Here is a 13,141-nt window from a genome sequence, read left to right on the forward strand (position 1 = left end):
CTGCTACACATGAGTGGATCGCTCCTCCACAAGAACAGAGTTGTGACTCTGCGGAGAATCAGCATGAGACACAAAAAGCAGGAAAAAGAAAAGGTGAACGGGAGATAAGATCATGAAATCTGGAGAGTGCGAGACAAACAATAGAGAGTACAGCGTGGGATGGTCAGACCCACAGGAGAGTGTCTTGCTTCCCCACTGGCCTCCACACCCACTCAGACAGGGATCTGCCTAAACTCGGTGCAAAATCACCACCGGAGACATGGGGCTCTATGGAGAGGAGACAATAGTGAGAAGCATCTTGAATTCCCCGAGCTCTGTGCCAGGACTGCACAGGGCAGGGAAGGGACTGGTCTGGGCTATCGCTGGAGGCAGTTGGAAAACAGGTAAATTGCCTCTACCACTCAGCTGGTCCAGATCCACAGAAGTGAACACTAAATAGGGGACTCTAACCTGGAAACCACCGCGAACTAATAGGCCCACTCAGGGTGGGTAAGAAAGAGCGAGAGCTCCTGCTGGTCAGGCATGAGACTGTGGGAGGGCAACATAAAAGAGACAATGGGGCATCCTGATGACTCAGCCCCCCATCCACCACCTGCCAACTCCTGAACAGTCACCCCCAGTGCTAGCATTCTGCAGGCAGGCAGCCGCCATTTCCAGGGTCGGCAACCCAGCCAACACGGTGTGATATGGTGTCAGGCGGCTCCCTTCCCCCAGCCTGGGGACTCTGGTGACAAGCTCAGCCCTTACACGACCTAAGGTCAACTAGCTAGACCCGTTTTGATGTGTGAACTCTGAGTGCTTCCCTAGTTGTGGGAGGCTCACGCCTGCGGGACTTAGAGGCCTTGGGGCGCTGGGTGGACTGTGGCACCACCCTTCGCCCTAGCCAGTATCTTTCTCACTGAAAGTGGTAGGCGCCACCTCTGGAGGTAGGGAGAGACAAGAAAAGCCATTCTCCCTCTGCAACTAGCGTGAATCCGTGGGGTCTTGGCGCAGATCAAAAGTTGACAGCCCAGTGACTTTGCTTGTCAGACGAGTTTAGGTCATCCGCATGTGCTTTCTCTTTCTCCCTTCCTCTTCTTCTTCCATCTCTCTGATACTTTGCTCTTTTCTGTTCTTTTCTCTGGAAACCAGGCTCCTGGACTGGATGATGTGATCTAGCTGAACCTTCTAACTTATATGGAATCAATCTCTCTCTCTCTCTCTGCCCCCCACCCTGATCCCCCCACGTCCCTCTCTGGCGTCTTCCTTCCTCTACCTCTGGCCACAGAAAAGGAACCATTCTAACTCAAAGAGTTCTGGTTATTGGTAAATATCTTTTGGCACAAAATTTTGTCATAACTAATAAGCTTAATGAAAACTATCCTTTTAACAAATATTTTTGAGCCTTTCTGATTAGTCATATGCTAGACAGTGGGTATTCATTGATAAACATAGCAGACACAGTCCCTGTCTTCATGGAACTTACAATCCTAAATGTAAAATTTTATGATTAGCTGAAACTACTGAAGATGTAGCATTTTTGCTTTATAAAGCAATAAGATGATTCCAATTAAATATAATTTACTTAGATCATTTATTTTTTGTTAGTCAAGAAACTGGCTCTAATAATCTATTCTAACCCTAAGCAATACTGAATTGATTAAATAGAAATTGGATCTCTGAAAGTTAAGAAATAAACTGGGATCCTTGTACTATGAATAGAATTCTAACACTAATAAGCAATATGTAGTTTAGTTTGCTGAGTGTCCATTAACTGTTCTTCTGGTACCAACATTTAATTTTCCTTTGGGGAGCTACCCCTCCTCCAATGGATACAGCCTCTGCAACTCTAAAGCAAGATTCTCTACCCACCTACTGCAAAGTATTGGACTTAAGACTTAAGCTAAATCAATCAGTTGCTTTCTCCCTGGAATTTGAATATAAAGCAAAGGAACAAAAAATTCTTCAAGTGATAAGGGCTTATCTATCCCCCAGAGACAAATACAGATTGTCCCTTATTTCCTGTTCCCTAGATCTCTGGAGCAGTTCTGGTGCACATTCTGTCTGAAATCTGATTCTTTAGCTATCTTTCTGATATTCTCCCTTTAAATTTCCTTTTTACTTTAGTTAGCTAAAATAAGTTTTCTGTTGCTTATAGAGGATCCTAATAAATTAATCCAAATATACAGTATGCAACTTTATAATGCAAATTGCTTACAGCAATATAAAAATATAGTCTACCTTTGGTTTCTATGGGCAATTATATATAAAATTTCAATGGTTAAATTAATTCCAAACCTAAATTCAAACCAGAAATGACTGTAACACTTACATTTTTTTCTGTCCATCCATTCCTCTAGCTCTGATAAATTTATAATTTGTCTTGTTCTCCAAAGACCAAGTCGATATCTAACACGGTGGATTATTCTACGATACATGTTCATGACTGCTCTCAAATTAGGTCCATGATGCAAAGCCTATAAAATAGTAATACAGACAGAAAAGTTCCTTATATGCTTCTGCTATTAATATTTAATTTGACTTCGCCCCTTTCATATAATCTATTTCCCCCAATTTCTGAGATTATGGCTGTATTTATTCTTTATTGCCTAGGTTGGTTAAATACATGCATTGTAGAGTAACATAATTTCCCTGAAGTTCAGAGAGCTTCATTATGATTTGCTTTGTCATCAGATATTCATACTTACCCTAGAATAGAGGTTCCAGTGATGGCTAATCTTACAGACACTTCCTAGGTTGGTGTTCAGATTTCTAAAATATGTAGCCCGTTTAGCCAGAGAAAAAATAAGTTTTCTTAAGGCATTATTCTGTACTGGATGATTCTTGACTAAACAGTCCACTCTGGGTGCTCAGAGCTTGTCTTTTCCTTCATTTGAAAATTGTACATTCATCTCTTTTACCTGTTTTTCACTGGGCTTTTTCAGCTTTCTTTGTTGATTTCTAAAATCTCTTTGAATATTAAAGAAATTAACACTTTCCAGCATACATGCAAAAATTTTTTATTATTTTACCTGTGAATACATTCTTCTCTATCTCTATATGCATTTTTTTACAGTTGACCACAACAGTTTTTTAATTAAAGTTTTAAAAATTCATGTATTTTCAGGGTTTTTCTCTTTTTTAAACAGCCAGTTCCATTTTACTTATCAATTCAATTATTTTTACATTTTACATTTTCTGGCTCATTAATTTCTGTATTTATCTTTATTAATTCTTTTTTTTAAAAAATAGGTTTATCTTCCTGTTCTTGATTTCTTGAATTAAAGACTTTCTTTCCTTTTTTTTTTTGTTTTAAGAATGTATTTACATTTATAAATTTTCCTCTGAGTCAGCTTTCCTTTTGTGTGCTTTGCATACCATTTTATAAGTGAAAAAACCAAAGCAGAACATATTTAAATAACTGTTCCAAGGCCCCATAGCTAGTAAGTTGCAGAATTGGTTTTGAAACCAGAATAGGGACACTCCATAGCCCACGCTTTTAACTATACTCTATATTCCTTTTAATTTAGTTGAATTTGGTGGTTTTTTTACCCATTTCGTAAACTTTCCTAGCATATTTATTTCCTAGCATATTTTTTATTGTTCTTCCTTCTGTCATGTTATTTTCTGTTTTGTGTGATTCTTTGAAGGCTGTTTTATCATTTTATTTTTCTTCATCTTTGCTTGATTTTGTGACTCTTCTCTGAAATTTTCAAATACTATGCTTAAACCTAATTTTGTAATTTATCAATATTATCAATGAAATGATATTTCTTGTTTGCCTTAATGAGAAATAAATTAGTACAATATTACTATCCTCCTATTCTTCTTTTTCCTTCCGTCCAATGGCAGATTCTGAATGCTTGCTAATATCTCTCGACAGTTAATAACATCTTGTAATGTGTATTTTTAATCTGCCTTTTGTTCGATAGGCTGTTGTCCTTTTTTAAGAAAATAATGAATTGGTTGTCCTTTTTGAGCATTCCCACCGTATGAATCTTACTGGGAGGCAGAATTCACTTCCCACAGCTTGAAGTCAAAAGTCAGATGCTGAAGACCCACACCTCTTCTGGTGCTAGGATACAGACATCTGAATTTCATCCACTATTTGCCCCAACCCCAGACTTTGAATGCAAACTAATAATGCTTTTAAAAATGAAACAGTGGGAGATCTCTTTGTGTGGTAGAGTAACTGGGTCAGCAGTATCCATTTTCAAAGGCAGCATTCGTGGAGACAGCAACACCCAGAATTCAGTATCAGCACCAGACTCTTTCTGTGTAGGATTTGACTGGAGTACCGGGAGGTACCCAGCCTTCATTATTCCTTCATGTATCTCAACTTAGTTCTCTACACCTCCACCCAATGTAGTACTCAATATCTTTCTGCTCAAGTCTGTCAGTAGATTTCTTTTGCAAGAGTGAGACCCTATCTCTACAAAAAATAGAAAAATTAGCCAGGCATGGTGGCACGCTCCTGTAGTCTCAGCTACTCGGGAGGCTGAGGCAGGAGGATCACATGAGCCCAGGAGTTTGAGGTTGCAGTGAGCTAAGACAATGCCACTGCACTCTAGCTGGGGTGACAGAGTGAGACTGTCCTTAAAAATAATAACAATAATTTATTCAAAAACACATTTTAGGCTCCTAATATGTGGCAAGAATGTTCTAGACCTAATGAATAGATTAATGGACAAAAAAGACAAAATTCCTGTTTTCGGGGAATTACATTCTAGTGGAAGGAACAATCATCCATTAAACAAATATATGTTAGGTGGCAGCAAGTGATATGAAGAACAGTGAAGTGTTTTACGTGGAATAGGGAGTGACCAGAGTGGGGTTTATTTTAATGGTACAGTGTGGGGCAGCCTTGTGATAATGTGGCAATGAACAGAGACCTGAATGCATTAAGGAGCCATGTGTCACCTGGGGAAACATCTTTCTCAGTGACATAATGAGAATCATTGCCAAATTGAGCTACTTTTATGGGTGAGGATGTTTTATATTCTTCCTCAGGTGTGTTAAAGTGAAAAAGAATGTAAGAACCACTGACGAATCCCAAATCTTTCTCTATGGCTCAATCTCTTTTCTGAGTTTTGGACCTACTTCCCAGACATCTCCACAATTACCCCAAAGTGCTTCAAACTCACAGTATTGAAAACTGGACTGTACCTCCTTTCCTTTTTTCCCCCTCTCCTGGCCTGCTCTTCCCTTTAAATTCTGAATTTCTCAACCACACACCAGGTTGCTCAAAACAAAACCCTAGGAATCATTCTTGACTCCGTCCTCTTCCTTATCTCCAAATCCAATCAAACTCAAAGTCCTATCAACTGGCCATTTCTCCAACCCTACCTCAAGCCAACACCACTATGCACTCAATTATGAAACAAGCATACTAGTTGTTCTCCCTCCATTGTGTCCCCCTCTCCCCTCCAATTCATTTGTCCAGAGTCAGTAATTTTTCTAAAATACAAATCTAATCATATCACTGATCTACTTTAAAGTCATCCGTTCTCATACACTTAAATTCCTCAGTGTGGCTTTTAAGAACATTCTTAATCTGATTCCTACTTTCAGTTTCCTCTACTTCCATTGTCTTCCCACCTATCATCAAGTCCCCTGAACATTCTATCTCACCTAAGGCTATTGATAATGTCCTTTCTGTGCCTGTCAGTCTCTCAGTCTACTTGACAAAATATAGCAATCCCTCATCCTCCAGATGTCAGTTTATTGTCACTGTCCAACTACCATACCAGTCATAGCCCTTGGAGTTAAGTGGCCTTTCTAAGTGCTGTAACAGTACCTATGACTTCTTAGTTGTCTGCATTTCTCACCTGACTCTATGCTCTATGTGATCATATACGAGGTAGGAAATTAGACGGAGTATATAGTAATTGTTATCAATTTTAGTAATATATATGTATGCAAACATATGTAGTTGAATAAATGAACATAATTCTCCAGGTACCTGGTAGCTAACACATTTATATAATAAAACTGTTCTATACAAGGTTACCTGTGCCATGGAGTCCATGAATAGGCTTCAGGATTTTGTTATTATTTCTGTTTTATTCTCTTAAGATACAGATACAAAATTCACATTTTATCAAGTTTTCAAAGAATTCTGTAACCCCCAAATATTAAAGACCATTGAGCTATGCATAGGATATTGCTATGGTAGCATTAAAACTCAGATTTTCCAGGATTATTCCAAATTTATTAATATTTCTGTAACAAATATTTACTTAAAGCCAATTTCAAACACTTTTTCTTATGGCAATCATAAGCCATTCAAATATCATGGAATTTCAGTATTTTTGGCCAATAGCAACTGAATGTATCAATTTAGGATTAAAATTTTTAAATTAAATTATAAACATTCAGACAAAAATATTGATATTAAGCAAAATTTTAGAATCATTACATCGAGGAAAATACAATGTTTTTGTATCTTCATGATTTTTATATCATTATTACTTATACCAAAACACACATAAACAAACAACACAGAGATTTTTAAAGGAAAAGCACATTCTGAATGGTAGAAATAATGTTGGTAATAAAATATAGCAATCTTTGAGGTCTCCTGATGTATGAATGATAATTCACTGCTATTTCATTATTTCTAAATAAACTCAAAGTAAGAGCATTTCACAGGAAATGGTGGAAATTGTACAGTCCCTTGAGAAATCTTAAAGTGACATTCCAGCAGACACTGTCCACAGCAACAAGTCTGAAGTGACAGTCAAGCTATATGGCTATAGAAGTCTCCCAGTGGAGAAATTGCCACAGTGCTGACAATTATCCAGTGATTTGCTGTGCAGCCTCTAGAGCAGAAAGTCTATCAAGAATTCCCCCAACAGCAACCCTTCACATAGGCACAGTCCTGGAAATTTATACTTATTGCATTATAGACCATTCCCACTAGCATTTCAACAGTAGGCAAAACAACTTTAACCATATCAACAAAGCAGCCATCCAACACACAAAGCACCATGCCAATGATGGAATAAAAAAGAAAATCAATGATCATAACAAATTTTATAACCAAATAAATGTCAACAATCTAGTTTATATTGCCTCTGATCCTTTAGAAGTACTTCCCATTCTTTTAATCTCAAATTTTATCTCCATATAGAAATACAGCATTTTCCTTAACAGTCTCTCCTTTCACCCTCATTTTAGGCCCATTCTTTCTCTCTGCATTTTCTAGATCCAATTTTTTGTTCCAGAGAATAAACGTGACTCTACAATTCCCTCTATAGCAAGAAATGCTATAATTCAATTATATAATGTACATCAAACATATGTAGACAGAGCTTAAAGTGCCATGATAAACTTTTACAATTATATTTTGTTGAATGAATTCATCCGTTCAAAAGATGTTTATTGAGTACCTACCATATGCTAAGCACTATCCTAGGCATTTGAATACAATAGAAAACAAGACAGATTCCTGTCCTCATACAGTTTACAATCTATTTAGCCAAAATAAAGAATGTAAACACATACAAAGAAGAAAATAAACAAGAAAAATAGCAGATAAGTACATATAAAATAATATAGAGTGTACATTATGTGTCAAGATAGTATGTGATACTGTGAATACAAAAATAAAGAGTATGTACTCTCAAATAGGTCACATAAACCATACTGTCCACAACAGACATGTAAACAGCAGATAACGATATAGAGAACTGGGTACAGTAATAACCGGAAGAATGGAGAGATCAGCTCTGTTTGATGCACCAGGAAGGATAGTCTAGGTAGCATATACTTTAGAAAGATCTTTAGAGTTTATCAGAAGATAAAGGAGAAAGAGTATTTCAGGCTGAGAAAAATAGCATAAAAACATAACAGAAAACAATCAAAGTTTGGGGTTTGTTAAAGTACAGGGAGTATGTGAGAGAGAATCATGTGATGAAGCTAGGCAAAGGGCAAGAGCCACAACAGGGAGGTCATGTGTACTATGCAAGAGAACTCATACTTTATTCTATACGCAATATAGGACCATCAAAATATTATAAGAAATGGAATACGGTAATCAGAGTAGCATTTTTATAATATGTCATATGGCAGACAGATCGGATGGGAGTAGGTCTGTAGGTAAGGAAATTAATTAGGAAACTATTGCAATTCTCAACGTAAGGGGAGATGCATAGAAGCTGGGGTAAGAAACTCGGAAGAATAGTTTAAGAAATGTTATGAAGGTGGTAACCAGTTGAATGTGGAAGTGAAGAAGTTGAAAAAAATCTAAGAGAACTCCAGGTTTATGGCTAGGACAATGGGTGGTGGAATATTTCATCAACTTAGGTAGGACAAGAAAAGAAGGGCTTTGTAGAGTAAGAAAATGAGTTCATTTAAGGCTAAATGGAATTTGATTTAACTGTGGACCTTTCAAGTGGGCAATTTATTACCTGAGTCTCAACCAAGAGAGATAGGTCTGGGATATGGCTTTAGATTAGATTACAGAGTAATCAGCCATGGCTAAAGTAGTTTGAGTAGGTGATGTGATATGTAGAATAAGCATGGTCACTGGAGTTAGACAGACATGGGTTTGAATTCTAGCTCTGTCACTTACCAGCTGTTTGAGCAAATCTCTTAATTTGCTTCAGTTTCTTCATCTATAAAATAGATATAGCAGCTACCTCACAGAATTACTGAAGGATTCAGTATATGGAATGTCTACTTTTTTCCAGAGTTTTACATGCATTATCATGTTTAATCATAACAAGTATATATGTATATTATACACATATTAATATACACACGTATGAATTTACACCCAGAGATAGCAGATGGATTACCTCTAATGATATCATTGCTTTCTCAGAGAAATGTGCTTGGGATGCCCACTGCAAGTCTATTCTAGAGGCCTCTTCCCAGTAGAGCAAGAAATTGGAGTAGGCACTCCTGATCTATTCTTTTTTTCATAGTTGGTTTCCCAAATTTCTTATTAGTAGTAACTTTAGCCCTCAAGGTGAGGACATTTGGGGTTCTCTCAAAGGTTTGCCAAGATCCATCCCCTCAGGTTCCTCTGCAGTTGCCCAGGAAAAATTGGTCTGCATGATTTATTTTAAAAATCAGAATTGCTGTTTATAAGTTGGCCAGGTAGATATTTATGTGTGTAGTTCTCTTTAAATTGAACATTTATGCTCTGCAAGAGTACCCAGGAATGTGGGAAGCGTAAGAAAGTTGCTGTAAGCAGAGAATAAACAGCAAAGAAGAAACTAACTTCAGTGCAAAGACAGTTTGGCTTAAGAGTAAGTGGTTCCACAACTGTTAAGGATAAGTGAAGTTTTTTGTTCAAAGTCTCCAACTTGGCACAATCTGTAATTGTCATCAGAGCAGATTATTCATAACATTTTCTTAATCAAAAGTACATAGAACTTTACTTAGAAAGATCATAGACATATTGACCAGGTGACTATTCAAAATTCCACTTAATTGAATCTACATAAGAAATTTTAAATATATTATATCGAATGCATATCTTACCTTGGTCATTATTCTTTGCAATCTTTTCCTTTCAAGAAACCCCCTGACATAGGCCTGCATGAGAGTGATCAATCTAATTATTTTTTTGGTAATCATGAATTTGGTTCTTTCTTGGAACACTTGGAAAATTTCTATGTGTGGTCCAATTCTTTTAACTTTATTGTCAAGTTTATCACCTTTATTTGTAATAGATTTGGCCCTAAAAATAAAACATAAAAATTTCTTATTTTAGATGATTAGAAAACACTTCTGCAAACAGTCTTAAATTCTTTCAATGATAAATATATTGAAATAGGAAATATATTGTAACTTATACATAGAATTCAATATATATCATCTGAATTTATCAATAAGCTTCTCTAAAGAAGATTGAATAAGCCAGAATCAATATTGCATGTACAAAATTAACCTTTTGTGGAGAGGAAATCCAAAAGAAAGTAAGTTTGTCAAAGTTTATCCACAACTATTCAAAAGAGAATGTTTTCATATCACAGGGCAGGTGAGTCTGAGTAATCTTCCTATTCCAGCAGCTAAAGACTACTTCAATACTATTTAATTATCTGGCACTGGTATTCTCCTTATCAAACATCATCAAAAGTAATTTCAACCCAAATGCTCTCAGTTGAGAAGCACTGTAGTGTTGTGGTAGGGTCGTGGACTGTAGAATCTGCAGAAGAGAAGGATCGTACTAGAAACCATGATCAGCCTGCAGTGCTGATATGGATGACCTTTGCAGTGATGAATAACACGTGAGAAAAATGCAGATTTTCTACCATGAACAGACTACCTGTAATCTTGATAACTCTGTGTCTTCTTTTTCCTTTTATCTAGTTATTGTATTTTTTATGTGGTGGTCAGATTTTTCAAAGTCTTCCAAAGTCCCAAATTTAGTTCCCTTGCAATTCTTAGCACATAAAAATGCCTCCTCCTCTTAATGGTTTTGTGTCTGCCTCTCTCTCACAGCTGGAGTTCCACTGAGATGCCCAAGTCAATTCACCCAACAGGGGCTGAGTCTTGCCCCAAAAGTGTACTGTGCATACACGTCTGAATCCCATGCCCAATTTTCTTGATTCTCAGGGTGAAATCTCTGACTCATACTGACCTTCTTTTTGCATTTTTTTTTCTCTTAGTCTATTTTGGTTTCTGCACTAAGTTGGTTCTTGAACAAACCATGTTTTGTTTTGTACGTGGCCATTATTTTCCTTCTTCTATTAGTAACTAAAATATAGTGAATCTGATTTTAATTTATTTGGCCCAGCTATCTGTTGGGTAGCAGATGAAATTCCTGTTCTGTCTTTTTGTATTTGTCTTTTCTGTAGTTTGTCTTGAAGCTTGTGTTATCTTTCTGATATGTCCTGTATCATATGTTGTTTGATCACCAACATAACATCATTTTTGAACATCAGTTTGAATATCATTCAAAAGATAATTTTGTGCCCAGTAGAATGGAGATCAGCCCCAGATTTAAACATTTCATAAGTAATGGAATATCCTTTTTGACTCCCTGAACTTCTTACTCCCAAGTGAACCAGTGAGATTTGCTGAGGTATAGAAAACTGTGCTCTGTTATTTACTTTTGACCTATATCTAAAGATTTACAGCTGAGGCTGCTAGTTCTCTTAGTGTCTGTATGTGTAAAGGAAACAAGTCCTTTCCCTCTTTGCAAAACAAAGGCAGTTAGCCTTGTACAATATTCTTATAACTGTAGCTCTTTTGTATCGCTGACTTGTTCTTTCTCTCATTCTCATTCTCTACCCCCCATCTTTCTCTTGAGAAAATTTTTATAGATTACTGAGACAAAAATATATCATTTTGTGCACTGGAGGGATGGATACATTATTAAACAAACAAAGCTACCAGTAAAGGTGAAGAACAGGAAACAAAATTTTGTGTTCGTTTGTTTAAATTAAGACTGATTTTGAATGGCATAGAGGAGAGGGAGTTCCACCTTCTAAAGGATTTTTGCTTGATTAATATAACAGTTTTTACAAATGGTCTTTGATGTATGAGACAAAGTAGGAATGCATATGAAATGATTAGTTTTGGCTTGCACAGAGCTTCAAGACCTATTGTGCAATCTAAGGGATTCTGAGTTTGTATCTTTTTCTCCTTTCTCTCAGAAGAAATAAGGGGATTGTTGCAGAAATACTCAGAAGAGCCAAGCCAAAAAGAGAGGGAAGGCTTTATCTTTTAACGATAAGGTGTGAATATAAAGGGACATGTGTGATGTTAAGGTGATGTGTAATGTGTATTATTGAAGCATCAATTCTAGGTCACTAGGGTCTGCTGGTCTCCTAAGTTGTCTCAAAGGGCACAGAGTTCTTAATCACCTCTGTAAAGTGTGTGTGTGTTTGTGTGTGTGTGTGTGCGTGAGACAGAGACAGACAAAAAAGGAGACAGAAACAAAGACAGAGAAACAGAGAGACAAAGATGAAAAGACAATTTAAATTAGTTATTTGGGTTAAAAGCTGTAGTTAATATGAGTGGTTGGAAGGATATTAAGCAAAAAAGTTATGAAGATATGCAAACATGTTTACAAATGATGGATGTGTTTTGTCTGTTTTGTTTTTTTTAACAATTGAAAAAGAAAAGAATTTTATCTTAGGCCCAAAATATATGGACTTTGATCAACATTACACCTCTAGATAACTGGAATGTTAAAGAAAAGAGAAATTTAAAGTTGTAGAACAATTTATAAAAGGCTTGATGGAAAGCAAATTGTATTTACAAATAATAGATTTGAAAAAAAAAGCTAAGAAATATACTAAATTTTAACAAAGGTGAATTTTGATGTGCTTAATCATAAAACAAAGAAATTCTTATGAATCCTTGACTATAAGATGTTACATAGGTGATGTACAAAAAAAGTAAAATTAGAATTTGATATCCTTTCTGTTATAATGACAAACTGACATTTGAGTCCATAGTCTGCTCTTAATTTGACAGATGAAAAACCATTCTGTGCCTTCAATATATTTTGCCTAAAGAACAAAAAGTTCCTTATATCACAAAATATTCCTTTTATCATGCTTCTGAATCTTTTTTTCTTGCGATTGACTTCTTACAACATTTGGTATTCCTACTATTGAATGTTACTTGTGCCTATGTTACTCCTTTTTTTACTTAAAAGACACCTATGACCTCTGCTTATATTTTTCTTCCTCTGACAATTTTCAATATTGTTTTTACCAAATTAAAGTCCCATACTTAAGAAAACACAAAAAACGCATAACGTCTTTTTAACCCATCTTTTGGGTATCCTAGATGGCTTCAGGAGCAAAGATTTTCTTCTTCACTGTATAAAAGGAGGGCTCCTAGAAATGACAAGGTACATTTGGCATGGTTGCTATACAGATGTTACATAAATGGTATTTTAAAAAGCCAAAGATGGCCCCTGTATATTGTCCCCTATGTTGTGTACTTCTTCACATTAGGTTAGGATCACTAGTTCAAAACCTTGCTCAAAATTCTTAGACATGGCCCAAATAAGTGTATTTTTAGCCATTTAGAGCCTGGCAGCTTTAAATACCCCATAAAACTGCATCCAACATCTAAAAGGCCTGAGGCCACTGCTGCCTTTCAGAGCTCACTGACCCAGAGACTCCCTACCCTGTTGCTGAGTGACATCACCTAGACATGTAAATGCTCTCCCAATTCCCCTCTCCCACAG

The 13,141-nt window shown here is 36.4% G+C and overlaps 1 protein-coding gene across 1 annotated transcript in view; it reads right to left on the reverse strand.

Moving 5' to 3' along the window:
* IQCM (IQ motif containing M) overlaps window positions 1–13,141 on the reverse strand; it is a 310,674-nt gene that overhangs the window by 161,388 nt on the left and 136,145 nt on the right. The window contains exons 8-9 of the mRNA XM_069493257.1: window positions 9,472–9,670; window positions 2,312–2,456 (exon numbers count right to left, since the gene is read on the reverse strand). Coding sequence (XP_069349358.1) covers window positions 2,312–2,456; window positions 9,472–9,670 — 344 coding nt within the window. The remainder of the gene's footprint in view (window positions 1–2,311; window positions 2,457–9,471; window positions 9,671–13,141) is intronic.

This window comes from Eulemur rufifrons, chromosome 18, assembly GCF_041146395.1.
Source record: "Eulemur rufifrons isolate Redbay chromosome 18, OSU_ERuf_1, whole genome shotgun sequence".
Lineage (NCBI taxonomy): Eukaryota > Metazoa > Chordata > Mammalia > Primates > Lemuridae > Eulemur > Eulemur rufifrons.